Source organism: Podarcis melisellensis (genome assembly GCF_964234715.1).
Source record: "Podarcis melisellensis genome assembly, chromosome: 17".
In the NCBI taxonomy this organism is placed as follows: domain Eukaryota; kingdom Metazoa; phylum Chordata; class Lepidosauria; order Squamata; family Lacertidae; genus Podarcis; species Podarcis melisellensis.
In genome coordinates this window covers 38,291,801-38,319,587 of record NC_138534.1, presented here as the reverse complement: position 1 = coordinate 38,319,587, position 27,787 = coordinate 38,291,801, and the positions used below count along the sequence as shown (strand labels likewise).

Here is a 27,787-nt window from a genome sequence, read left to right as displayed (position 1 = left end):
CTCCAGGGGAAGGAATAACATCTGAGAGTAAAAGGCCAGAGTCAAGGGGGCAGAATATTTTCTCCTTGGCACGATGAGAACTTCTGCTTGTTCTGCCTGCTCCCCCTCCTTCAAATAATAATAATAAAATCTGGCTCCATCTACCCTTGGCTAGTGAGGTGTGCTGTGGTCCGTACTATGCCCAACTCAGGCCAGAAGTGGCTCACCAGGTGTGGTGATGCTGGTACTCTAGCTTCCTGGCAGGTGGGTTGCTGCTACTTGCAAGGAGAAAGAGGGGTGAGACGCCAGGGAGGTCAGCGCGGTGCAAATGCCCTGTGAGGAATGGCAGATAGAGTCTGCTGGTGCCTCTGCACCATGCCAACTTCCTTATCGCCTTGCCTTACCTTCTTCCAGTAAGCAAAAGCAACCGCCCTAACTGGAAGTCGGGCATAGCAGCTGCCCCACCCAGGGAAGCCTCCTCTCTGATCCAACAATCCAGCCTCTGAATGGTCAGGCGCTAACTTTCAGATTCTCGATTCTGCTACTTAAGTCTGAGCCAGCACACCTGCAAATCCGAGCCCCCTCCCCTTGTATACTCGTCCACTTTCCATCTTCCAGAAGAGAAAGCAAAAAGACATTGAGGCACGATGCTCAGGTGTGAAACAGAATTTAATTTTGAGGGTTGGTCTGTTGGTTGATTTTCTCGTGTGTCTGGGGGTGGGTGGGGGGTTCTCCGCTTGCTCAGTTGAGGGTGAAACTTCTGGAGGTTGAAGCAGAAGTGATAGGAGAGCAAGGTGGGGAACAGGTGATGAGGAAAGGAGCGCCGTGTGACCGAACAACCAGAAAGAGAGAGAGAGAGAGAGAGAGAGAGAGCGGTCTGAGCAGGATGCTGATCACAACAACACACCCACAATGCACTGACCCACAACACCCCACAAAGCATGGCATAAGGACCCAGTGTATTGCAGCAGCACAGGTTGCCTTCGTGTCGCCCGAAAACACAAACCAAAAGAACTTTCAGATCAGTCGCAGGTGTAGGTATGGCACCACACAGACAAACACACACACACACACCCCGCCCGAAACAGAAAGAGAAAACAAAATTCGAAGGCTGGCAGGGACAGGCTAGAACATACAGAAACTGCTGTTGACAGTAAGCGCTACAAAGGTTTTAAACACCGTCATAATCCAGGAGTAAAACACAGACTGCCAGCGGCAACAAAGGAGGGGGAACACAGGGCTAACTTCAGCCACACACGCCCCCACCACACATCCTGGCAAACATGCTCACAGCACTTGACACCGGGGTGCAATGATGATTCAAGCAGGCCCAGAGAGAAGACACTGCGCAACACACGCAAAGCTGGCTTGGAGCAGCGCCCTGGGACGGGCAGAGGGAAGCTTCATTCTCCACACGTCTTGGGGGGGGGGCAGCTCCAGTGAGAGGCCAGAGGAGGTAGCTGGAATGGGGAGAGGACACAGAGGAGCCGGGGAAATGGAGGGTGTGGTCTAAAGGGGCACTCAGAGTCTGTGCATTGGGAGGTCAGCAGGCAGGCCAGAGTGTGCCCAGGGCACGGCTTATAGGACGCTCGGGTTACGGAAGTTGTGCCCGGCAAAGTGGGCTTCGTCGCCAAGCTCTTCCTCAATCCTGTGGAAGGCAGAGAGAAAGGCAGGCTGTTATATTCACACCACAGGCCCTGCTTCATAGAGCGGATGTAAACCAGAGACAGCTAGGTTCTGCTGGAATTAAAGCACAGAAGTCAATTACCGGTATGTTAAAGGCCCCCCGCTGTACAAGCTACAGGTGGTTAAGGCCCCAGCAGGAGCATCTTATCCATAGATGTTAGTGGCGCAGGGCGCCAGGGCACCAGATTTTGGAGGGCGCCACAGGCTGAGTGTCCGGGAAGGGGAGTCAGGGTGCACTCCCTTCCCCGCTCTGGTGCAGCCCCCTCCTCTCCTCTCAGCTGCCCATCAGAGTGCGCTGCGTCCGGCTCAGGGAAGCCCCTTTGCGTCCCCTCCTGCTGGGGCTGCCTGGCAGGTGCAATTGGGGGCGGGCAAGGGGCAGGGCAGGTGTGTCTCTCCTGCCCCTCTATGGCTGCGTCGCTGCCTGCGCGCCTCCCTGCGGAGTCTGTGAGCGGAGCAGGGAAGTATCCTGTGCAATACCAGCGCCGAGCGAGGATGGGACAGCCGGTGAGCCACCACATCTGCTTGCTCACCTTCCTGTCACGTGGACTTCCCTGGACAGGAGTAGGTAAGGGGTGCTGGGTGCTCAGAGGGAGGCTTCGCGAGAGGGCGCGGGAGGCCATCTGGGCTGCGATCCAGGTGCCTCTTACTTACATGCAGTGCTGAGCACGCGTTGCGGACGTTAAAAAAGGTCAACAACTCTGGGAAACGGGGGGGACGGGGGGACAGGACGCCAGAGAGATATTGGCGCCGGATATGCTGAAGATGGGCCTGGAACTCCATTCGACTTCCAAAACATTCGGAAACCAAGGCGCGGCTTCTGATTGGCTGCAGGAAGCTCCTGTAGCCAATTAGAAGCAGTGGAAGCCATGCTGGACGTTTGGGTTCCAAAGAACATTTGCAAACCTGAACACTCACTTCCAGGTTTGCGGCATTCAGGAGCCAAAATGTTCGACTCGCAAGGCATTCAGCATCCAAGGTACAACTGTATAAACCAGGCGTAGACAAACTCAGCCCTCCACATGTTTTGGGACTACAATTCCCATAATCCCTGACCACTGGGATGATGGGAGTTGTAGTCCCAAAACATGTGGAGGGCCGAGTTTGCCTATGCCTGGTATAAACTGACAGTGTGTCCCTCAATTTCCTGTGGCATTGCATGATAGAAGCTGAAAGGGATCTTAGACTTACATACTGTTCCCTCATTGTGTGTGTGCACCTACACTCAAGTCTCCCCTAAGCTCTGCAATGGTGATTAGCTCCCAAAAGCTGCCTGCATGCATTCGCCCATTGCACAGATGCCAACTCCTGCTGGAAGGCAAACTGATAATATGCCAGCATTTCCCCTCTTGTTTCTTACCTCATTAACTGATTGTATTTCGCCAGTCGCTCGGACCTGCATGGCGCTCCCGTCTTTATCTGCAAAAGTCAACGTCAAGGCAACAATATTTTATGGGGGGTCCGCACCAGCATTACAAATGGGAACAGGCACATCATTAGCAAAGGCATGAGTGACTAGCGGATATTTTAAATTGGCTTTTGCCTGTGCAGTTCGGCAACTCATTATTTCTGGTAAATAAGCCACCACAGCTGTTAGAGGACTGTCAAAATTTGTGTCCCAGTCTTTTTAGACTTGTCTACCCATGTACTGGGACGCAGGTGGCGCTGTGGGTTAAAGCCTCAGCGCCTAGGACTTGCCGATCGAAAGGTCGGCAGTTTGAATCCCTGCGGTGGGGTGCGCTCCCGCTGCTCGGTCCCAGCGCCTGCCAACCTAGCAGTTCGAAAGCACCTCCGGGTGCAAGTAGATAAATAGGGACCGCTTACCAGCGGGAAGGTAAATGGCGTTTCCGTGTGCGGCTCTGGCTCGCCAGATGCAGCTTTGTCACGCTGGCCACGTGACCCGGAAGTGTCTCCGGACAGCGCTGGCCCCTGGCCTCTTAAGTGAGATGGGCGCACAACCCCAGAGTCTGTCAAGACTGGCCCGTACGGGCAGGGGTACCTTTACCTTTACTTTACCCATGTACTATGGGATGCGGGCGGCGCTGTGGTCTAAAAACCACACAGCCTTGGGCTTGCCAATCAGAAGGTCGGCGGTTCGAATCCCTGCGACAGGGTGAGCTCATGTTGCTCGGTCCCTGCTCCTGCCAACCTAGCAGTCTGAAAGCACGTCAAAGTGCAAGTAGATAAATAGGTACCACTCCAGCGGGAAGGTAAACAGCATTTCTGTGCGCTGCTCTGGTTCACTAGAAGTGGTTTAGTCATGCTGGCCACATGACCCGGAAGCTCCCTTGGCCAGTAAAGCGAGATGAGCGCCACAACCCCAAAGTCATCCGCAACTGGACTTACCGGTCAGGGGTCCCTTTACCTTTTTACCCATATACTACCTGAAACCAAAGGGGTACATTGGCTGCCAGATATGAAATACTTTGGGATTACAGTGGTACCTTGGTTCTCAATTCATTCCGAGAGTCAGTTTGACTTCCGAAATGTTCAAAAACCAAGGCACAGCTTCCGATTGGCTGCAGGAACTTCCTGCACTCAGGCAGAAACCACGTCAGATGTTTGGCTTCTGAAAAAAGTTCGCAAACCAGAACACTTACTTCCTGGTTTGCAGCGTTTGGGAGCTGATTTGTTCGACAACTAAGCTGTTCGAGAACCAAGGTGCCACTGTATTTTCAACTCTCCTACCCCACTATTCTATGATGGGATGCTTGAATTATCTCTGGCTGTAGAAAGAGATTATGTCTCTACACTGACATGGTTGTTCCAGGCTTCGCCTGTTTCTTCTCCAGAGAACACCCAAGCCACGTTTTCTCCCCACCCAGAACTTACCTGGCCAGTACAGAGTCCCACCACCAGGTCCGCAATGAAGGTGTCTTCAGTCTCCCCTGATCGGTGACTCACCATCACTCCCCAGCCATTTTCCTGGGCCAGTTTACAGCTGTGGAGGGAGACAAGGAACTCAGTGGATTTGCCTCAGTCCCAACAGGTCTAACATTCTTGGAAGGGAATGCAACTGGGCACTTGTGGAACAGAGCGGTTTGGCTGGACTCACGCTTGGATGGCCTCGGTGACTGATCCAATCTGGTTGACTTTCAGCAGGAGGCAATTGCAGGCCTTGTCTTCCACAGCTCGCTCGATGCGTTTGGGGTTGGTCACGGTCAGGTCGTCCCCCACAATCTGAATCCCAACGTTTGCTGTGAACTTGGACCAGGCCTCCCAGTCATCCTGATCAAATGGATCCTCAATCGACACCACTGCAGAGAGAAGGGGGAAACGAGAGTACATTGGTACTTTGGTTCTCAAACTTAATCAGTTCCAGAAGTCCGTTCAAAAACCAAAGCGTTCCAAAACCAAGGTGCGCTTTCCCATAGAAAGTAATGCAAAATGGATTAATCCGTTCCAGACTTTTAAAAACAACCCCTAAAAGAGAAATTTAATATGAATTTTACTATCTAACAAGAGCATTGATCCATAAAATGAAAGCAATAAACGATGTACTTGCAGTCACGCAATCAGTCAGTACATGAACTGGGTCCCACACAGTCACACACACACGAAAAAGAGCCGCAAAAACAAAAACGCAAGATAAATACAGTGGTACCTCGGGTTACATACACTTCAGGCTACATACGCTTCAGGTTACAGATTCCGCTAACCCAGAAATAGTGCTTCAGGTTAAGAACTTTGCTTCAGGATGAGAACAGAAATTGGACTCAGGTGGCACGGCGGCAGCAGAAGGCCCCATTAGCTAAAGTGGTGCTTCAGGTTAAGAACAGTTTCAGGTTAAGAACAGACCTCTGGAACGAATTAAGTACTTAACCCGAGGTACCACTGTAGCAAAAACAGACAGACCTCAACGTAACACTCAAAACAGAAGTGTGTCACTCAAAACAGAAGTGTGTCACTCAAAACGGAAGTGTGGCACTCAAATTGGAAGCATAACACTAAAAATGGAACACATTCGGCTTCTGAAAAATGTTCCCAAACCGGAACACTTACTTCCGGGTTTGCAGTGTTCGGGTCCCAAGTTGTTTGAGTACCAAGGCGTTTGAGAACCAAGGTACCACTGTATTGCAGCAACCCATTGCTCCTGTTCCCAACTGGCAAAGAGCAAAAACTTCCACAATCTGGTGCCCTGGTACTGAGGCTTTAGGCAAGGTGGACTCACCTGGGTAATCCCTTACAAAGCTTTGGTACAGGTCACCCAGCTCATCAGCAGAGATATAGCGGCTGGGGTCATCGGGGGATTTGAAGTCCAAGTCATATTTTCCGTCTCTGTAGAATTCCGATGCGGCCACATCCATGCCGATCACAATCTTGTCAGTGTAGCCAGCTTTCTCAATGGCTTCCTTGAGGAGTTCCAGAGCTGAGAGGTAGGAAAGGAGAGAAACTCGGATTTTGCAAGCATCTTTTAAGGTTCTTCAGCTTCCAGACCAGTTTGTGCAGTGGCCTGTTTATTAAGCATGTACCCTAATGTATATTTGCACAGAGGTTAGACAACAATGCCAGCTAGTGGTTGTTATCTCCCACTTTCTTGTGCAGTTTTCCATCACACTTTCCTTATTGGACTTTTGGCAATGTGGAAAGCGATAGGATATTTGCCCTAGAAGCTGTGGGATAATCACAAAAGTGTGTGTGAATAAACAGCTAATCTGTAAGTATTTAACAGGATTGAAGTGGTTTGTGTTAAGTGGTTTACCTAACCTATGCATAAAAATACCAATAAAATCAGATGTTAGAAGCAGGTTGAAGCAAATATGCACAGTGAAGCCTTAGGACCAAACAACACATTACATTAAACATAAATTTAACTGTTATGCTGCACACTGAATGATTTCTGCTGTTGCACTTCTGGCAATACATTCATAGCAGCTCAGCTCGCCCTGAATAGTTCAGGAACCACATTCTGTACCAGCTAAACTGTCTTCAGGAGCAGTCCTCCGTATACTGTATTGCTATCATTTAATCTGAATTCTGGTGCTGGAGGAGACTCTTGAGAGTCCCATGGACTGCAAGAAGATCAAACCTATCAATTCTTCAGGAAATCAGCCCTGAGTGCTCACTGGAAGGACAAATCCTGAAGCCGAGGCTCCAATACTTTGGCCACCTCATGAGAAGACTCCCTGGAAAAGACCCTGATGTTGGGAAAGATGGAGGGCACAAGAAGAAGGAAATGACAGAGGACGAGACGGTTGGACAGTGTTCTCGAAGCTAAAGTTTGACTAAACTGCGGGAGGCAGTGGAAGACAGGAGTGCCTGGCATGCTCTGATCCAGGGGGTCACAAAGAGTCGGACACGACTAAACGACTAAACAACAACAATCTGGACGTCACTATGGCATGGCAAACATAGCAGCCAAGTGCCATGTGGATAGGACCGGCAAAGACTCTGCAGATTTCCAGCGTATGACAACACACAATCAAGAGACTACTAGACCACATAGTACTGAATGCGCAGACAAGGACCAAGGAAAGTGGTGGTGTGGCCCTGTGATGGGGAAGAGAAGTAGCCAATTATGGAGCCATTAACAAGAGAGCGAGGAATCACTTCTTTTGCTATGCCTGTTGTGGAAAAACTCCTTTTCTGATAAGGCAGCTTAGAACCTTTTTAGCAATTCCTCACAGAGAGGTGAACATCCCCTGGTCTAGGCCTTGGCTTTGGGAGAGACAGTGCTCCCCCCCCCCGACCCTCCCCCAAGAAAAATAGGTGCTGGCCATGAAGTTGTTGCAGTTAAATCACTGGGGCAACCCAGTGCTGGTTTGACAACAGCCACATTCACCACCTGCGGAAGAGCTAAAAACTACAGCAAACGGTCTCACTTGCTGGTTTGGGGTCACTCTTGGTTCTGGAGCAAGTCAAATAAATGTGTTCCCCCCCCCCCCGCACCTCAGGCCAATGTCGAGGGCAGCTTGGAAGTGCCCAGTGTGGTAATTATTATTATTATTATTATTATTTAGGGCACCCCTATTTTCATTGGAGAAATGTTGGAGGCTATGCAGTGCCTATGCCAAACCTCTGTTGTCAATAAAATTGTGGCCTGATTTGATCCTCAAGGACAGCCTCTTTCCATAGGAACCTACCCGGACCCTGAGATCATCTTCTGAGGCCCTCCTTCATGTGCCTCCTCCTTGAGAGGTCTGGAGGGTGGCAACACAAGAACGGGGCCTTCTCTGCAGTGGCTCCCTGTCTATGGAATGCTCTCCCCAGGGAAGTTTGCTGGGCGCCTTCATTATACACCTTTAGGAACCAGGCAAAAACGTTCCTTTTTAACCAGGCCTTTGGTTGATCCGATTTACATCCTATGCCCATTTAAATATGAGGGTTGTTTTGTGGAGGGGAGTATTGGGTTGCTGTTTTTATTTCTATTAGGTATTTTGTGATTTTATATCTTGATTTCATTCTGCGAACTGCCCTGAGACCCCCTCGGGTATAGGGCGGCATATAAATTCAATTAATAATAATAATAATCCCATTCAAGCTGTGTTGTGTCATTCATTACTGCTCAGGTGCAGGGAGTGCAGAGCCCAGGCATGCAAGTAATTCCACACTCTGTTCTTGTTCTCACCTTCACTGTTCTCCAGGATGTTAGGGGCAAAGCCTCCTTCGTCGCCCACATTGGTGGCATCTTTGCCATACTTGTCCTTGATCACACCCTTGAGATTGTGATAGACCTCAGCACCGATGCGCATGGCGTCCCGGAAGCTCTCAGCCCCAACTGGCAAGATCATGAACTCCTGCATGGCCAGCTTGTTCCCAGCGTGGGAGCCCCCGTTGATCACGTTGAAGGCCTGGGAGAGTTCGGGAAGAAGAAAGACATGACACTCGCTTTAGAGGACACCTACACGGTCAATTGACATGGTTCGTGTTAGTTTCTGTTTGCCACTGAGCAGCTGCTTAGAGTCACAAGGCTCTGTTTACATTCCAGAGACAGTCCAGGCTACTGGAAGTCTCACGGGAGAAGGGAGATGGATGTGACGTACTGGTTTCTCTGATCCTCTTTTCCTTTGTTTCAGCTGCTCTCTGCTCTCACAGGGAGAGGATGTATTTTTCTGTCTGCGTAGCTTAGAAATAAAGCATAGCATGTAGCCATAAATCTCATCATTTCCGTGTGCTGTTTTGGATTCTCTGCTGAATGGGATGTGCCTGGAGCCTTATCAGAGGCTCAGGTCGTCAATCATGTCGGGAGCGACTCGGCCGGAAGATGAGCTTTATCAGCTCAGTCGAACGAAGATCCCGACAGTTTGTGTGGGCCTTAAGTGTCATGGCTTCCCACAAAATGCCCTGGAAACCGAGGTTCCGTGACGGACCTGAGAAGGTCTTGTTAGCAACCCAAAGATTTTACATGGAACCAATCGCAAGGGTGCATTCCAATGTGAGTTTTTTTGCATGAGCTTTACTGGCTATTATGCTAGTGCTTCCAACATTCCTTTTATACTTCGCTACCTGTTGTGTTATGGGACTGTGGCTTTTTGAGGGATATTACATCATGTTGTGCTATTTCAAAAGGTGGAAAAGAACCTTATGCCGGGATAAACTTCCAGTTTCATCCTATAAGTGGCAGCAGCACAAGCAAAGTTTGCACAGTTTCCAAGTTAGTGGTGCTGCAGATTGATTTCCTCTCCTGGAAACTACTGAAATGGAAATGAGTACTAAACTTCTGCTAGCTTCCACCCAAGTTCCAGAAGTAGATAGAGAAAATGAAAAATGTCTTGTTTTTTTATTACATACTCTGAGCCACTTAATAGGTTAACGATTATCTAACTGATTGTTGTTCTCTGTTAGCTAACATGTGAATGTTGTAACCTTAGGTCATATGAGAGGTATTGGGTTGCAAATCTCCCTTTTTGAAAGGGAGTTGCCTTTAGACTTTGTCTCCCAAATGCCATGGAGTGAGAATGTAAATGAAGCTCTCCTGAAGGGAGAGTACACAGCCAATGGAGGCCGGAATGCAGGCTGTGAAAAGAGAGAAAGTGGCCTTTGCTTATAGGTCTGTTTGGATTATTTCATATTTTGCAAGATGCTGAGCCCATACAAGACACTGTATGGATATTTTGGTTGTATTTTTGATGCTTATGTTTTGTTCTGAAGAGTTCTGCCAGTAAAAGTTTAAATTTTTATTTTTATGGGCCTGGACAATGATTCATTTCCAAAAGGGGTTAGTTCTTATGCTTCCAGTCACTTCAAACTGCACAAAAATAATATCTACAACAATGCAGGGCTGAAGCAAGGTTACTCTTGCAGTGTGGCGATAAAGGTTATGCAGAGAACTAAGGTAGGTGTGACCTCTCTTCTCCTAGTAAGGGATTTCCATTTCCTTGCATATATGGTTACTCTGCAGCCTCCGACTTCCCTTTGGGTTCTCCTTGTGAAATCGGGAGTGATTAAATGCTTACCGGTACTGGCAGAATGAGATCGGAATTTCCAGCCAGGTCAGCGATGTGTCGGTACAGGGGAATGTCCTTCTCCGCAGCCGCCGCTTTGCACACAGCCAGGGAGACACCCAGGATGGCATTGGCTCCAAACTTGGCTGTGAACATCGTCAAAATTAGATGACCACCATCAATGGCCCTTTGCTCAGGACAATTCAACAAAGCAATATAGGATCCCTGGCCCCAAAGATCATACAATAAACTTTTCAGCCCCACAGCACCCGCTACTAGTCTAGCCCTGGATTCCTTGTGTTATAGATTTGGGGGTGTTGGTGGCTAAACCCTATAAAACAGTAGGATTTCAATTAATTGGGATATGGATGAAAGTATAAGCTGCAGAATTGTGGCAGACAAGGAATCCCTGGGCTGGCTTATACAATTGGAAAATCTGTTAACATGACCAAAGAGGTTGGATGGGCCATCCGAGAGGAATCCTTTGGCCTGGGGAGACAGATGGTACCGAGGTGATGGGTGTGTGTGTTTGTGGTAACAGGAAAAGAGAGTTTTTGAGCAAGGGGGGCTGGGAAGAAGAAGGAAGAAGAAAGACTGGGATCCATCTTGGGCAGGCTGGCTGAAGGCTGGCTGGGAATGATGCCTTGGACTCCATTGGCTGCACTGCTATGGGGGAGAACTCTCTCTAAATGACCATGTTGTAAGATCTGGACCCCCTCCATGTAGACTAACATTGTAAACAGGTGAATAAACCACATTTCTTAAAACTATGTCAGTCTCTGCCGTATCTCAGTTTTCTAAAGGAACACAGGTGAGTGCCTGGAACCCCATGGAAACTTGCAGAGAGTGGGGGTGGCACACGACTTTTTTTAAATACTTCCATACCTCAGCTAGTGCCTTTTAATCTTGCTGTAAAGCTCCTGGCTGCTCTCCCAACTTGCCCCTCTGGCCCCCTCCCACAAGACTTTTTGTTATGAATAGAGAGGCATTACATTTATTCTCTGTCCCGTCCATCTCCAGCATGAGGCTGTCAATCTTCTCTTGCTCCACGACTGAAAGGCCCTGCAGAAAGAAAACATCTCTCAGATTGGAAGTCTGGATAAAAGGCAGCCTTGGGGACTTCCAGACAGAGGACACTTTGGGCAGGTCCACACAATACATTTAAAGCACATCTGACACACATTTAAAGCACATGACCTCCTCCCAAAGCATACTGGGAATTGTAGTTTGTTAAGACTGCTGGGAATCGCCCGCTCTGTGAGGGGGGAACTACAGCACTCAGGATTCTTTGGGGGAAGGTATGTGCTTTAAAAGGGACGTGGGTGGCGCTATGGCTTAAACCACAGAGCCTAGGACTTGCCGATCAGAAGGTCGGCGGTTCGAATCCCCACGACGGGGTGAGCTCCCGTTGCTTGGTCCCTGCTCCTGCCAACCTAGCAGTTCGAAAGCACGTCAAAGTGAAAGTAGATAAATAGGTACCGCTCCAGCGGGAAGGTAAACCGCGTTTCTGTGTGCTGCTCTGGTTTGCCAGAAGCGGCTTAGTCATGCTGGCCACATGACCTGGAAACCGTACGCCAGCTCCCTCGGCTAGTAAAGCGAGATGAGTGCCGCAACCCCAGAGTCGGTCATGACTGGACCTAATGGTCAGGGGCCCCTTTACCTTTACCTATGTGCTTTAAATGTATGGTGAAGATGTGCTGTATTGTTTTTAACACTCGATTGGGAGCCGTCCAGAGTGGCTGGGGAAACTCAGCCAGATGGGCAGGGTATAAATAAATTATTATTATTACTACTACTACTACTACTATTATTATTCTAGCGCTACAAATCATTGCTCTTCGGCTGCAAGCTATAGACTGAATTGCAGCTGATCATCGACCCTTCAGTTCTGTCCATTTCTCACTGGTGAACTCTTCTCCTGTCGTTTAGAAGTGAGGGCGTCTCAACACCATTTTGGCACCCACTTTTATTTATGCTTGTATTGTTGGCTTGGTTTTTAAAAATAATTCATGAAGTAGCACATTAACGAAAATTAAAAAGGGGTCTTAAAGCACAGGGCAAGATGATTGCAGCTAATCTGACTTCTGAGTAAACGTGGTTACCAACTGGGCTGTAAGTCCCACATACCCTCCGACATTTCTCTGATGCAAATAGGAACATCTGCTTTTCTTTAGGACGTCCCTATTTACTTCAGAGAAATGCTGGAGGGTATGGAGTTATGTGACCCCCGAACCAAGGAGAACCTTTAGAAGACACCTGTACAGGGAAGTTTTTTAATGCATTATTATGCATTATATTATTTTGGAAGCCTCAGTGGCTGGGGCAGCGTAGTCAAATGGGCTGCGTATGAATAATAATAATAATTATAATTATTTCCCACTTTCCCTCAGGATGTCCCTATTTTCAGTGGAGGGTATGGTGTTATGTGACCCCTCCAAGCCAAGGAGATAAGTAACTATACAACTTTTAGAAGACATCTGAAGGCAGCCCTGTTCAGAGAAGCTTTCTAATGTTTAACATTTTATTATGTTTTTATATATGTTGGAAGAGGCCCAGAGTGGCTGGGGCAACCCAGTAAGATGTGTGGTGTATAAATGATAATGATAACAACAACAACAACAACAACAACAACAACAACAACAACAATAACAATTATTACATGTTACTACTACTACTACTACTGTTATGGAATAGGAAGTCCCTACTTTCACTGGAGAAATGTTGGAGGGTGTACTAGTCATATTTGCAACCTGCCTAGAAAACTTGATTTTCCCTGCTTGTTTGTAGTTCTATTCTATAGTACCACTGGGAGGGGGAAATGTCAGCAACGGACGGTTGTAGTCCTACAGGATTGCAGCTGGAATCTACACAAATTTGCTCAGATGTAAGCAGTAGAAGGCTGGAGGATGGCAATTGTACAGCCAGAACCTGCACTGCTGTTTTCGATGTAATCTACTAATTAAATAGTAAATTGAAGTGTGTGGTTTGAGGGAACCTAATTCCAGGAAGCAAGCAATTAATTAAAGCGGAGAGCCAGTTAATCAGGGGAACGGACTTGCAGTGCCGGGCATGAAACTGGAAATACACAGCAAGCAACAGGGCAGGGGCGAGGAACCTGGGTCTCCCCACCCTCCTCAGATTTTATTGGGCTCAATTTCCCATCAGCCTCAGGAAGCCACAACTCCTCCCATTGCACCACAGTCCTGCATTTTCCTATACACACCTCCAAAGACATTGTACTGCTATTCAGCTTTTCTCTTCCTTAATGGATTTTTCACAGTGGGGGAAAAATGGTGAAAGGGATGGCAAAAGTCAGGAGGGTCGCAACATTGTCTGGACTTCCCGTAAAATGCATGAAGGAGGCACGGCGACTGCAGATTAAAAGCCCTCTCTAGAAATATCTACAATGTTCTTGATCAGCGTTACCCAAACTTACGGTAGGTCTCCAGATGTTTTGGAACTACAATTCCCATCATCCTTGACCACTGGTCTTGCTAGCTAGGAATGATGAGAACTGTAGTGCAAAAACAGCTGGAGACCCAAGTTTGGCCTTTTCTGGTTATTGCACCAATGGTCTATCAGGAATCAGCTATACAGCTGCAAATAAAACGTTTTAAGTGTGTTTTAAGTGAGGGCGGGTGGCGCTGTGGGTTAAACCGCAGAGCCTAGGACTTGCCAATCAGAAAATTAGCGGTTCGAATCCCCGCAACGGGGTGAGCTCCCGTTGCTCAATCCCAGCTCCTGCCAACCTAGCAGTTGGAAAGCACGTGGAAGTAGATAAATAGGTACCGCTCCAGCGGGAAGGTAAACGGCATTTCTGTGCACTGCTCTAGTTTGCCAGAAGTGGCTTAGTCCTGCCGGCCACATGACCCGGAAGCTGTACGCCGGCTCCCTCGGCCAGTAAAGCAAGATGAGTGCCGCAACCCCAGAGTGGGTCACGACTGGACCTAATGGTCAGGGGTCTCTTTACCTTACTTTAAGTGCAATATGCAATGTGACACTAGATGACACTAGGTGAGCCTTATAGAAAATTCAACGTATTTTTTAAAAATGCTTTTTTAAAAAATAAAGCATTTCCATAACGGTTTTTATATGTGTATAGATTCCATCTCGTGCTTCCTTCAGGTTTCAAAAGCTGTTGTCCGTACACAGGATTGGTCCTGTCACTGCTCTCTACAAAGGCCTCTGGAGGAAAAGATATTCCTCAATCCTTTGACAGTGCACACACACACACTCACACACTCACATGCACACAGAGATAGTATGTCGAGCATCCAGAAAACAAAGCAGGTTGAAATGAAGGGACAGATAGAGATTGTGTGTGTGTGTGTGTGTGAGAGAGAGAGAGAGAGAGAGAGAGAGAGAGAGAGAGGGGATGAAAGACCCGCAAGTTGAGCCAAAGAGAAAAGCAAAGGGGGATCCTTACACAGCTCACGAGAGCAGGGGCAATGGTGCTGTTGATGTGATCCACCGCTTGCAGGACCCCTAGAGAAGGAAAAAGACACAGAGAGTGTCAGACAGAGGCAGAAGGAAATAAGAGGCAGAGAAAGGAAGGCACAGAAGGCCACACACTCTTCACCGTGGAATTTCACTGGCTGACACCTTTCGGCCAGCCCAAAAGCAGAAAATACACACACACATAGAGAGAGAGGGGACTCTGGAATTATTGTTTGTCATTCTATGGGCCTGGAATACCCCTACCTTTCCCAAGGAATCTGGACTTATCGTTGTCACGCAGCTCTAGAGCTTCGTAGATGCCGGTGGAAGCGCCACTGGGAACAGCTGCCCGGAACATCCCTAGGGAGGAGGAAAAACCAAGGTGGAAATCATCAAGGGGAGAAGCCATCAACATCACTTAAGCCCACAACTCTTCTCTGATGAAATTGCTGCCTTGTCATTTTAAGGAAGTTGTTGTGGGTGAACATATCAGACGACACAGCAATTCTTCAAACAGCTCTTGTTTATTCACAGGCCAGAACAGAACTGAAGGGTTCGGTCAGCCTGCACATATAGAGCTCCAGTACAACGTAACTGTAACAATTTTCTAAAACTATCCAATCACTGAATGTCACTTTTGATCCCTTATTTGCATAACTATCTACAGTATCCCCCTGCTGGCCCAGGGTGAGAACTTCAGTACATAACAGAAGTCACCAGCTCTTTTCTTTTAAAATAATAATAAAAAATACAGCTGGTGTTTTCTAACCAAACTCTCCATAAGAAGTCCACTTACTTCCACTTTCGACTGTTTATGACCAATGAATACAAAGACTAATTCAATTAAATTAACTCCGTTAGGTTAAATCACTTTAAAATACCTGTTTTCAATTTTTTGCTTAAAACCCTGAGCTAAGATTATCCTTCACAATGCACATATAGGTAGGGCTGCCGGACATCCGGGATTTCCTGGACATATCCGGAATTCTTCCATCGAAAACAGCATCTGGGAGGAATTTTTGGAAACTGCTAAAAATGTCTGGGGAAACCTGGGCTTATGGCAACCCATGTCGGAAGTATTCAAAAACTTCTCTCTCTTTTTGGAGATTTTGCTCAATAACTTTCGTGTCCGGATTTTCACTTTCTGAAATACGGCAACCCTAATTTAGGCCCACTAACTAACTCAAAGGTTTCTGGCTTTAGCCTGGCCTAAACTTCTCTGCATAACCTTTGAAATCCTTGTCGGCTGTGTATGTGTGATGAGATCTGTTGCCAGCTGTGAGGCTGATCCAAGCAATGGTTTCTATCCACCTTGTGTGCAGGTAAGTCAAAGATCAGAGCAGATCAGAGCACCCTATCAGAATCTGTGTACATGCAAGACTTCTGAAGCACTTTCGCAGCACATCCTTTCTCGCAAAGGGTTCTGGTCACTGTAGTTTATCCCTCACAGTTACAGTTCCCAGCAAGTCATAGCAAATGCGTAATTATTAGAGGGAAAGCATGTGCTTTGAATGTGCTTTAAAGGAATGGTGCATAACACAGCTTTAGAAAGCCTCTTGATGCTATAAAACAGGATATAATACCCACAGAATCATAGAATTGGAAGGGACCTTGAGGGCCCGCTGCAATGCAGGAATATTTTCCCCAATGTGGGCCTCAACCCAAAAACCCTGAGATTAAAAGTCTTGTGCTGTACCATCTGAGCTATATTCTAAATTAAAATAAGAAGTTTGTATCTGGAGAAATGCAATTCTCCTCCCTGAGAGCACACACATCGCTATTGTGTCTAGTGATTTCAATAGTGTCGAAGGCAGACATGGCCAAACTGGCCCTCCAGCTGTTTAGGGACTACAATTCCCATCATCCCTGACCCTGTTAGCTAGGGATGATGGGAGTTGTAGTCCCAAAACAGCTGGAGGGCCAATTTGGCCATGCCTGAGTCTAAAGCATCTAAGGCATGACTAGGTACCATAAAATACAAGCCCTCCAAGTGTCCCTATTTTCCAGGGACAGTTCCAGATTTACAGAATCCATCCCAGAGTTTCATACCAGAATGTCCTGCTTTTCTTTAGGACATCCCTATTTTCAATGGAGGGTATGGCGTTATGTGATCCCCAAGCCAAGGAGATAAGTAACCATACAACTTTTAGAAGACATCTGAAGGCAGCCCTGTCTAGGGAAGCTTTTTAATATTTAATGTTTTATTATGCTTTTATATATGTTGGAAGCCATCCAAAGTGGCTGGGGCAACCCAATCAAATGGGTGGGCAATAATAATAATAATAATAATAATAATAATAATAATAATAATGGAATAGGACTTCCCTATTTTCATCAGAGAAATGATGGAGGGTATGGTACCCACAATTTCAGTATTTTCATAGTTAGCTACAAACAGCTATTTCACTGCAGCAAGGCTATCCCCCTTGCAGCGTTAATTATATGAACACCAAGAGTGTTTTAGTTTTTTGTTATGTAAATTGAAAACTTGGGGAAGGCAAAGGGGCTGTGCGGGTGGGGTGGCAACATTGAACTATTTCTCTCCAAAGCTGCTTTTTGCATTACACAGAAGCCTATGCTGGCACCAACGGACGCTTCCCTGAAATACAAATAGCAGCTTCAGGGAAGCAATTTCTGCGAGACCTCATACACGGGCAGGGGAACAGCTTGGCTTCTACCTCAGCCCCCTGGGTCAAGCCTGATGGATAAGGGTGGCGGAGTGAATAGCAAAAGCTGTCCTCAGAACAATGAGGAAATTGTCTGTCCCCTTGAGTCTGCCTTTCCAGGCACAGATTTTGCTCCTGAGAATCTGAGCGGGTAGCTGGTGTGCCTCAGTGTTTGCAGGTAAGTACATAGGTAAAGGTAAAGGGACCCCTGACCATTAGGTCCAGTCGTGACCGACTCTGGGGTTGCGGCGCTCATCTCGCTTTATTGGCCAAGGGAGCGAGCCAGCATATAGCTTCCGGGTCATGTGGCCAGCAAGACTAAGCCACTTCTGGTGAACCAGAGCAGCACACGGAAACACCATTTACCTTCCCGCTGGAGTGGTACCTATTTATCTACTTGCACTTTGATGTGCTTTCGAACTGCTAGGTTGGCAGGAGCAGGGACCGAGCAACAGGAGCTCACCCCGTCACGGGGATTTGAACTGCCAACCTTCCGATCGGCAAGTCCTAGGCTCTGTGGTTTAACCCACAGCACCACCCGCGTCCCAGTAACGTACATATTTATGCCAATTAAAGCATTTTTATTTGATTGTCTCTCAGACACCTGACACGGCAAGCGCTTCAGCAATGGATACAGGGCTGGTAGCTGTTCTTCATGGGCTAAATTCTCATCACCTCGACCCTGAGGCCTGTGGAAAGGTGTATGCATGTGAGACTGGGGAACGAAACCCAGGCACTGCTGTTTGCTTAAAAGAAAGCCAGGGCTGCGGGAGTCTGAATATGTCTCATTTCTCTGCCTTTCCCAACCGTCTCCTGCTCCAAAAGTGGGGATGCATCACAGAGCGTGGCTAAAATTAGATGCTTTTGCTGTGTGGTGACTTTGCTAGGGAGAGGGAGAGAGGGAGAGGCACAGCTCCAGCCTCAGGCCATCTCTGCTTGGCGCCTCCTGCCCTTTCCGGCTCGCTGCCTTGGGACTGAGCTAATCCGTTAGCAGCACGATGCCCTGGACTGTGGCTGAGAAGCCAGCTGCCTCCTGCAGTTTGCTGCCCCTCCACCAACCCGTACCTTTAGCTGTGTACAAATCCACCTCCACGGTTGGATTCCCACGAGAGTCCAGGATCTCCCGAGCGTGAACCTTCTCAATAGACATGGTGGAGCTGGTCTTTCCTGGAGGAGAACAAACAGAGAGGAAAATGGGACCTGGATTTTGGTTCCAATGCCCTTGCTGTTCCATGATCTCTTACACCACTTCCAGTTGCATCAAATGGCCCCTTGGCCTCAGTATGGAATGAACGGCATGGTAAGCTTCAAGAGGGTTGGGAGAAAGAACAGCAGGTTTGATAATGATGATGATAAATTTATTTTCAAATTTTATAATACATATCAAATATTTTTTATATATTTAATATCAACTTCCTCCCCCCCCCCCTTTCTGCAGTTACCTAAGTTATCTCTTCTGTTTTCTGCCTCTCCAGCATTAAAGCCTAATTATAATTAATCTCCTTTACTCAAAAGTTTAACTTCACCATCTGGGTTTGTTTAAGTCAGTCCTTACAACAGTTCTTTAAATATTCATTAAATGATCCCCACTCTTGTTTAAAAATCCTCTCTTCTTGATTTCTTAATCTTCCAATATGTTTCGCCATTTCTGCATACGCCAGTAACTTTTGTGGCCAGTCCTCTTTTGTTTGGGGCTAATTCTTCTTTCCACTTTTGGGCAAACTCCATTTGAGGTGCTATGGTTGCGTACATAAATAACTTTTTCTGATCTTTAGGTATTTCAGATTCAATTATTCCTAAAAGAAAGGCTTCTGGTTTCATAACAAAGGTCACTTTAAACTTATAATTATTTGTACCCAGCCCATCAGACTGGATTGCCTCAGCCACTTTGGGTGGCTTCCAACATATATAAAAATAAAATAAAACATTAAACATTAAAAAGCTTCCCTATACAGGACTGCCTTCAGATGTCTTCTAAAGGTTATATAGTTTTGGGACGCAGATAGCGCTATGGTCCAAACCACTGAGCCTCTTGGGCTTGCCAACCAGAAGGTCGGTGGTTCAAATATGCACAACGGGGTGAGCTCCCATTGCTCTGTCGTGGCTCCTGCCAACCTAGCAGTTCAAAAGCATCCCAGTGCAAGTAGGTAAATAGGTACCACTGCGGCAGGAAGGTAAACGGCATTTCCGTGCGCTCTGACTTCCGTCACAGTGTCCTGTTGCACCAGAAGCTGTTTAGTCATGTTGGCCACTTGACTCAGAAAGCTGTCTGTGGACGAACGCCGGCTCCCTTGGCCTGAAAGCGAGATGAGCGCCGCAACCCCATAGTTGCTTTTGACTGGACTTAACTGTACAGGGGTCCTTTACCTTTTTACCATATAGTTTAGGCCTTTAGGGTTACTCATCTCCTTGACATCTGATGGAAGGGCGTTCCACGGGGAGGGCATTACTGCTAAGAAGTCCCTCTACCTGGTTCCCTGTAGCTTCACTTCTCGCTGTGAGGAAGCTGGTCTGCTCCCTCTTCTCCCTCTGACTGCTTTTCCTTGTCCCACCACCAGTCCCCTGGCTGTGAGCCTTCTTCCCCTAACAGTTCCCTCAGGGGTTTCCCCAGCTGGTTCCTCCCATCCCATCTGCATCCAACCTGTCCATGACAAATAGGAACTCAGCTCACAGCTTGTTTCTTTCAGACCAACCATGGGAGGTAAACCAAGAACAAACCTTGGATACACTTGATGGTTTAACTGAAGTCTGAGCTCAAATGTAACACTAAACCAAACCATGGCTTGGCTCCAGGCAGTGTAGCAACAGGAACCGCGGAGGAGTGAAGCGATTATTTTTCCTCTGAGTATCCACATACTCATATATCATCATCATCTTCATCATCATCACTATCAATATCACTATCATTTTTATAATTTGATTTATATACCACCCTTCATCGTAAGATCTCGGTGCGGTTCACAGAATAAAACACAGGATAAGAACAATTAAAATGAAGGCAAAGCAATAATCTCCCCTTCCCACATTTAAAGGGCTGTAGAATATTAATCTGCCAAAGGCCTGGTTTAGCATTTCATGTGAACAGAGACATTATGAATGCAGATATTTGCATACAATTCTGCTTCACGTAGCTCTGTCCTGAACGAAAGGATCGTGGAGGTGGGTGGTACAATTCTGCAGGGTGTCTTTGGTGAGACATGTTGGTCTTGCAGCCGACATGCAAAATGAGTCAGCCGAGTCAAGTAGATTACAGTCACTGTCTCTACCACCTCTTCTAGAAAAAGATAAACCAGCACCCTCTGTTCTGGAAGACCTGCCTCTAATTCATGATGTTTGTGGATTCTCTCTATATTGGTTCGGTACTGGGAGGAAATGCATTCTGCACTTCCTTTAAAACCTTGAGTTTGTATGTTCCAGGGCTGAGTCTTGGGCACTAAAAGGAGATGCTGAGCCCAAGTCCCAGGGTACAAATGAAGGGCTAGCTCCCTCTGACAGAGCACAGCGCAAGAGATTCCTGCTTAAAGGTCTGGTACAGATTCTGCAGCACAGCTGCTTTCTCTCCGACAGAAAAGGAGGGTGCTTTTCTCAAAGAAAATCCTTGTGGGGGGGGAGGAACTCACTGTGCATTTGCCAAGGGAAGGTCAAGGAGTCCAAATGGGCTTGTGAACGAAAAGGGACAACACAAGAGACACACAACTTGCCCCATACTCTCAGTATCCCGATTTTACAGGGACAGTCCCGCAATTACAGAAGCCATCTTGGTTTCTGATTTGATCCAGGAATGTCCTGGTTTTCCTTTCCCCTCCCCTCCCCATCTCAGAGAGCAATTAGAAGTGGTGGGTAAAAGTAAAGGTACCCCTGACCGTTAGGTCCAGTCGCGGATGACTCTGGGGTTGTGGCGCTCATCTCGCTTTACTGGCCGTGGGAGCCGGTGTACAGCTTCCGGGTCATGTGGCCAGCATGGCTGAGCCATGGTGGGTAGGTGGGTGCAAAAACAGTGTTCTGTTTATTCTGAAAATAGAATCCCTGCACAAAATGAAGGAAATGGTGACACTGACATATGAAGCCCTTCCTATAATTTTGAAGGAAAAGGTTACTAATCCGCCTCAAATTCTTTAATCGCAGTCCTTCAGCAGCACTCCAAATTCATGGAGTGTTTATTCCTTAATTGTAAATGGAGCCTTACACTTTCTGCTCAGAGGTAAATCCCACTGTATTCAATGGACCCGACTCCCAGGCAACTGGTTAAAGATGGTGCAGCCTTACACTGCAATCCTAAGCGTTTCTACTCAGAAGTAAGTCTCATTGAGTTCAATAGGATTTACTCTTTGGTATGTTCCTGATCATTCTCACACTTTCTCTCATCATTATCATTATTCCCTGACAAGGACTCAAGGCAGCATACCACTAACATTTTATTTCATTCCATTTACCGGTATCCGTCGAAGGTGTTGTACATGACCCCTTTCCTCACTCAGTTGTTGTTTTTTTTACAACAATCCTGTGAGGTAGGTTCAATGGAGAGGTTGGAATTGGCTTAAGGTGACAGATGTAGATGTAACAAAAAAAATTCCTTCCAGTAGCACCTTAAAGACCAACTAAGTTAGTTCTTGGTATGAGCTTTCGTGTGCATGCACACTTCTTCAGATACACTGAAACAGAAGTTTCCAGACCCTTCTATATATGTAGATGTAGATGTGTACATGATGTCTATGTGTGTGGAAATATTGAATGTGGGAGAAGCTTCCTGATGTAGAATAAAGGTAAAGGTAAAGGGACCCCTGACCATTAGGTCCAGTCGTGACCGACTCTGGGGTTGCGGCACTCATCTCGCTTTATTGGCCGAGGAAGCTGGCGTTTGTCCACAGACAGCTACCAGGTCATGTTGCCAGCATGACTAAGAAACTTCTGGCGAACCAGAGCAGCGCACGGAAATGCCGTTTACCTTCCTGCCAGAGTGGTACCTATTGATCTACTTGCACTTTGATGTGCTTTTGAACTGCTAGGTTGGCAGGAGTAGGGACAGAGCAACGGGAGCTCACCCTGTCACGGGGATTCAAACCTCTGACCTTCTGATCGGCAAGTACTAGGCTCTGTGGTTTAACCCACAGCACCACCCGTGTCCCTTGATGTAGAATAGGATGTCCCTGTTTTCATCTGAGAAATGTTGGGAGGGTGCGCAAGCCCTGGCCTGTGCTGCAGGGTTCAGCCCCACAGCAGTTTAAGCCAGAGGCCAGAGCTCTGCTCTAGATCCGAGTGCCTTTTGTGGAGGCAACATACTCCCACAAACACAGGCCACGTGGACAAACTCGACATTCTCCTTCCTCATCTCTGCTGTCCAGTTTCCTCTGACCAGAAGCTTACAGTGGAATTATGGTACATTCCCCCACAGTGATATATCATTGCCAGAGCTGACATAGGTTCTGCAAACATTTATACCTTTAAAGTACCTTTAAAGCACATTCTTTCTCTCAAAGAATTCTGAGCCTTGTAGTTTACCTCTCACAGAGCTCCAGTTCCCAACTACCCAGAACAAACTACAGGGCCCGGAATTCTTTGAGGGCTGTGTGTGCTTTGAATGTGCTTTCAATGTAAAGCGTGCATACAAAATAGTTCCAAAGTGTTTTGAGCTGCGAGGGTGGAAATCTGCAGCTCAGATCTCACCTCAGGTACAAACTGATGCGCAAGACACTTATTCCCCCTCTGGCTGTAACATGGGGGAAAATAATCCTGACCTTCCCTTTTGGGTTATTGTCAGATTACTGAGGTAACATATGTCAGGCTTCGCCAACCTGGCAGGCTCCAGATGTTTTTGAGGTGAGTCGTCATAAAAACACCAGATGACTTTTGAGGAGAGCCAAAAGCGCTTAGGCGAGACTAGAGAAGTTCCCACACATCCTCTCCTGATTGTTGCCTGTTCACATTTGCCTTTGTGCTGATTTCTACATTTGTGTCTGAAGTGTATTCTCTCCAGCATAGGATTCAGTGCCTCCCCTGCTCAGAGAGGCAAGCTGAGTAATCTGACCTTGAGCCTATGAAATCACTGTTACCCAACGGATCTGTGCTATTCCGGAGGGCTTGGGAAGAAGACAGCAGGTTCCATCTGCCTGAGATGGAAGGTAAATGAAATTCAAGCAGCAGGTCTTGGGCCTGAAAGCAACAAGGTCATAGCGGAAGCAAAGCAGAGCTGGTGAATTTTCCTTTGCTCTGCACTATTAGGGGTGATACGAGGCATCAGAAAAAGACCTAGCTTGCACTTGTGCTTTCAAGACAGCACATCCCTCAACAATGATTTATGTAGTGCACACCCACTTATTACCTTTATACCCTGCTTTGCAGCAAAGTTTGGTTTCCAAAGCGGCTCACAATAAAAATAATGAATGCCCACAGCACAATCCCTTATTACATGGGAAGGCAAACTAGGGGCCGGGGGGCTGGATCTGGCCCAATCGCCTTCTAAATCTGGCCCACGGACGGTCCGTGAATCAGCGTGTTTTTACATGAGTAGAAGGTGTGCTTTTATTTAAACTGCATCTCTGGGTTATTTGTGGGGCATAGGAATTCATTCATTTCCCCTCCAAAATATAGTCTGGCCCCCCACAAGGTCTGAGGGACAGTGGGCCGGCCCCCTGCTGAAAAAGTCTGCTGACCCCTGCCTTACTACAACCACTCTTTGAAATTAGGGTGGCCATGTCCTGGTATGTAGGACAACCCTCTAGTTGAAGGGTTTGAAGGGCTGCCTGGTCCAAGCCCAGTTTAAAAAGAAATAACTTATTCCCACATTGCAGCGGGTTGGACTAGATGAGCTTTGGGGGTTTCTTCCATCTCTAGGATTCTATGATAACCATAAGGAGGAGGAACAGGGGCATGAAGTTGCCAATCAGTAGTTAGTACCTGAACGGACACAGGACACTTCATCCGTTTCCTCCACAGGGTTGAGGTGCATTTTAATTTATAGTAAATTATTTCTAAATTTTCCTTTATCTACATTAGCATATGCACATGTTTGTCCTTGGTAATGCATTCCCTCCTTTTTGTGATCTGCAAGTGGTCGCCCTATCTGAAATCGACTGCATGTACAATAGGCTGTGTGTAGAGATTTGCTGGAGCAAGTTTTAAGTGATCCTCTTTGGTTGCAAAGGTGTGATACCGATGTCATCCCGGATTGTGCCTCTGTTGTGAGGAATCTGGCATTCAGACGGCAATGGAGGTTGTTGGTGAAAGACCAGCACCTCCATCACCACTAAGAATTCATCTGCAGTGCTTGTGCATCTGTCATGGGCATGACTGAAGAGCATGTATGTATTCTGTGCTAAAATAATTATGAAGCCAGGTAATCCAAATTCAGTGCAAAGAAAAAACTGGATTCTGTGACTTGCATAAATTCTGCAGATGGAGCAAACTGCAGAATTTCTTATTTGGCAAAAATACACTATTCTGCAATGTTTATTATTTGGTACATATTGTTTTGGTTTTGCTAATCACTAGAAAGGGCGAGGAGCTAAGGCACTGAAGCCTTGGCCCCTGACAAATAGACATCTTATTTCGCAACAATCTTGGCTCCTGAAATTCACCAAAGCTTTTCCCGCTGTACTTTCAAACAGCCCTTCATAAGGGCAAGAAAGTTGCTTTCTTAAAAGCGGAGGAAGCTGAATTCTGTGCCCATTCCCACATCCTGCCTCTTTCTGCATTCATGGAATAAGTAGGATGCATAACATCAAGGATGACAAAAGACACACTGTGTCCCGTCCTGGCTTGTGTAATTTTAATAGGAGGATGGGACATTGGATACAGTTATACATCCAATGCGTGGACTTCTCCACTATACAGTATAATTCCCCAATGGGTTAGCCACTTAAGGCTGCAATTTTATACACACTTAGCTAGGCTTTTGGCTCCGTTTATTAAAAAAGAAGATGATGATGCACATCCTGCAAGCACAAATTAAAACAAAGTAAGATTGGGTCATGTGAAGGCATTTTCCTGCAGGAGGTATATGTGTAACTGCTTACTTACCACTTCTACACCTCACTCTCCCTGCCAGGGAACTCCGGCAGCAAATATTTGCCATGTGTACAATGCAACACTATACAGAGAAGGCCAATTCATTTCAATGTGACTTACTCCCAGGTAAGTCCTCCCACTCCATGTCATCTGTTGCGATTGGTGTGCTTAGGTACAGGATTGGTGCTTGAGCAACGGCACAGGCAAACTCAGGGAGGTGCCCAGAATTATTGTGCTTGCTTAATATACCCGCTTGGGCTCTTTCTCGAAGGATCTCATTGAGTGCTGTGTAATTCTGAAGCAGACCCCCTTCCAGACTTGCTTAGCATCAGCGATACCACTGTGACAGGTGTCTTCAGACCATTTTCGCCTCTGTCATCTTCTCTAGGCTATTGGCCCCAAGGGAAGAGACAAAGTTCTCAGGAGAGCAAGTGGTCTGCCCACTGGTTTCGGCATATTTTTTAACATTTGGGTTGTGTCTACTTGTTAACTTGCAGAGGTGCCACTCTGCATGGCTTAATGCACAAATGCCTTGGGAACATGGAGGAGGTGCAGAGGAATCCTGACACCCTTAACCCCCCCCCACCCCCTACCAAGCAAGGACTCCTTTCTGGGATCAGTTGACTTGCTTCCTTACTCGCTTCCCACCTTATTCGTTGTTGCTAAGCTCTTTTGCCAGCAACAGCAACAACCTGGAAAGAAGAATCTTTAGAAGAATGGCAATGCACGTTGACCTGATACTGTGCCAGGAAGAGATTTATGGACACCTCTCCACCTGCATTCTGTGTGACGCAAAGGGCAGGCTATGAATGGGGGGGGGGGCAGAATGGAGAAGGCCGCAAACACCACAGTAGGTGGCGGGGGAGAGAAGAGATGGAGCCTGACACAGCACCGGAAAGAGAAGAAGGGAAAAGGTGCAAGGCACAGCACTGCTAAGGGTTTAGTCTCCTCTGCACTGCCCAAACCTGCAAAAATTGCAGATAACCATGCCAGGAAAAGCCTCTGGTGCCTGGGAATTTCAGCCAACAAGGCAAGGATTTTCCGGCACCTACGCAGGTCTCTATTCCCCTCCCACCATATTCTGCAGCACCTTCTGGGTCGGTATTTCCCGCCGTCAGCTGCTCCAACAGCTGCTCTGCGCTCCGAAACGGCTTGCCCAGTCTGTTCAGATGCCATAGGCGCCCTCGGTGGGGTGCAAAGATCCAGGACCATGGAAACGTCCTTGCCCCAGTGTCAAGAGGAACTCCCTCCCCCCACCTCGGGCATGTGTTTGTGTGCACAGATGTACTGAGGACTCCCTGGGCATCAATATTTCTGCAGCAGAGCCCAAACTGTCAGCCATCCAGCCCAAATAAATTCCTGGCGGCTCATCCGTGCTTTCGCTGGCTTTGCCTTTTGATTCATTCCGGTCCGGACAGAGATTAGACAAAGCCATTGGCTGTGTGCCTGATCCGTCCCGTCCCCCCCCCCCCCAGTCCTTTTCCAAGGGTCCTTGGGTTCAGAATAGGAAGGACTTTTGCAGGCTGTCTCCCCTCCACTTTCATTCCTACTCATCCTTCTGTCTCTCTCTCTTTCCTGCCCCCCTAACTATTTTCCAAGCTAGAAGTGGGGGCAGAGAGACAAGAGGACTGTCCTCTAAGGAGGTCAGGGCCAGATAAGCAGGGATAAGGGTTGGAGCGGGAGAGGCAGAACTGGGAACCCAGAGGCAGTCATTGGTACCAAGAATACACAAGCTGCCGTGAGATGGTGCAGTGAGAGCTTTGCTTCCCTGGTTCCCATCGCTTCCCCTTCCGTATTAACTGGAGCCCAGAAATCCACCTTATGATGACTTTTGGCTCATTGGGCAGCGCTGGTTGGCATGGCTGCAACCTTGCCATGCAACTATAGAATTATTGGGTGATGGTGACTGGGAGGGGGGGAGAAGCACAGCTTGATCCCTGGGGTGGCAAAGTCCTGTGCTTGCCAGACTCCCTTGCCATCCCAGCAAAGGCAGGCTTAATAGTAGCACCCTCCCCCTCTGATGCCTCCAGCACAAGAACCCACCAAGTGGGGGCACTGGCAGGAGTCGGGGCAAGAAGAATCTCAAAAGCCCATGAGCAGAGGCTGGAGGATTGGAAGAAGCAGAACCAATCCTTGGGATGGTGGTGGGATAGAGAAACCCCTAGATGGTGGTGGGATAGAGAGCAGACCCCTCCAACATTTCTCTGATGGAAAGGAAAGGCAGGGTCAAATCAGAAAGCGGGAGGGCTTCTGTAAATCCGGAACTGTCCCTGGAAAATAGGGACACTTGGAGGGTCTGAGATAGTATTTTGAGATGCGGAGGGACTCGGGTTTCGCCTTGGGGGAGGAGACGGGGAAGCCACTTACCTTCCTAAGGCAGAGGCAGGAAGGCTGGCCAAGGCAGCAGCGCACTAAGCAGAGATGGATGGCGAGAGGAAAGATACAGGATGCGAAGGGGAGCAGCTCTGTCCTCTGAGCCAGCGGCAGGAAGAGCAGCAAAAGCAGCAACAGTGGGATGGAGCCGCCCCTGATAGGGCCTGGGCGGGAGCATGTGACCCAGAGCTGGGATGAGTCAGGATTTCAAGGGAGCTTTGCAAACAGCACGTAGGGGATGGAGAGAAGGGGGGGGGCGAG

At 47.6% G+C, this 27,787-nt stretch overlaps 1 protein-coding gene and 1 long non-coding RNA gene across 3 annotated transcripts in view; one reads left to right on the top strand and one right to left on the bottom strand.

Moving 5' to 3' along the window:
• Positions 1–27,787, top strand: part of LOC309360446 — a 359,212-nt gene that overhangs the window by 319,006 nt on the left and 12,419 nt on the right. The window lies entirely within an intron of this gene.
• Positions 631–27,714, bottom strand: ENO2 (enolase 2). 2 transcript variants are annotated; one of them, XM_081894495.1, is made up of 12 exons: positions 27,521–27,714; positions 18,215–18,316; positions 14,748–14,843; positions 14,473–14,531; positions 11,039–11,108; positions 10,059–10,192; positions 8,231–8,453; positions 5,834–6,031; positions 4,718–4,919; positions 4,495–4,603; positions 3,023–3,081; positions 631–1,627 (listed from the first exon to the last, which is right to left on the bottom strand). In XM_081894495.1, the coding sequence occupies exons 2-12, from the start codon at positions 18,297–18,299 to the stop codon at positions 1,558–1,560; spliced, it is 1,305 nt and encodes a 434-aa protein (XP_081750621.1). In that variant the 5' UTR covers positions 18,300–18,316; positions 27,521–27,714; the 3' UTR covers positions 631–1,557. The 2 variants fall into 2 exon arrangements, with proteins under 2 accessions (XP_081750621.1, XP_081750622.1); XM_081894496.1 differs by lacking the exons at positions 14,473–14,531; positions 18,215–18,316; positions 27,521–27,714 and having other exon boundaries at positions 14,748–14,845.

What these genes read in the sequence shown, in the direction of transcription:
- ENO2 (XM_081894495.1), bottom strand. Translation starts at nt 18,299, where the DNA reads ATGTCTATTGAGAAGGTTCACGCTCGGGAGATCCTGGACTCTCGTGGG. An exon ending in ATCTCATTCTGCCAGTACCG is followed by an intron (nt 8,454 to 10,058) that starts GTAAGCATTTAA and finishes GAACTCTCCCAG; the next exon opens with GCCTTCAACGTGATCAACGG. An exon ending in CATCCTGGAGAACAGTGAAG is followed by an intron (nt 6,032 to 8,230) that starts GTGAGAACAAGA and finishes CCTACCTCTCAG; the next exon opens with CTCTGGAACTCCTCAAGGAA.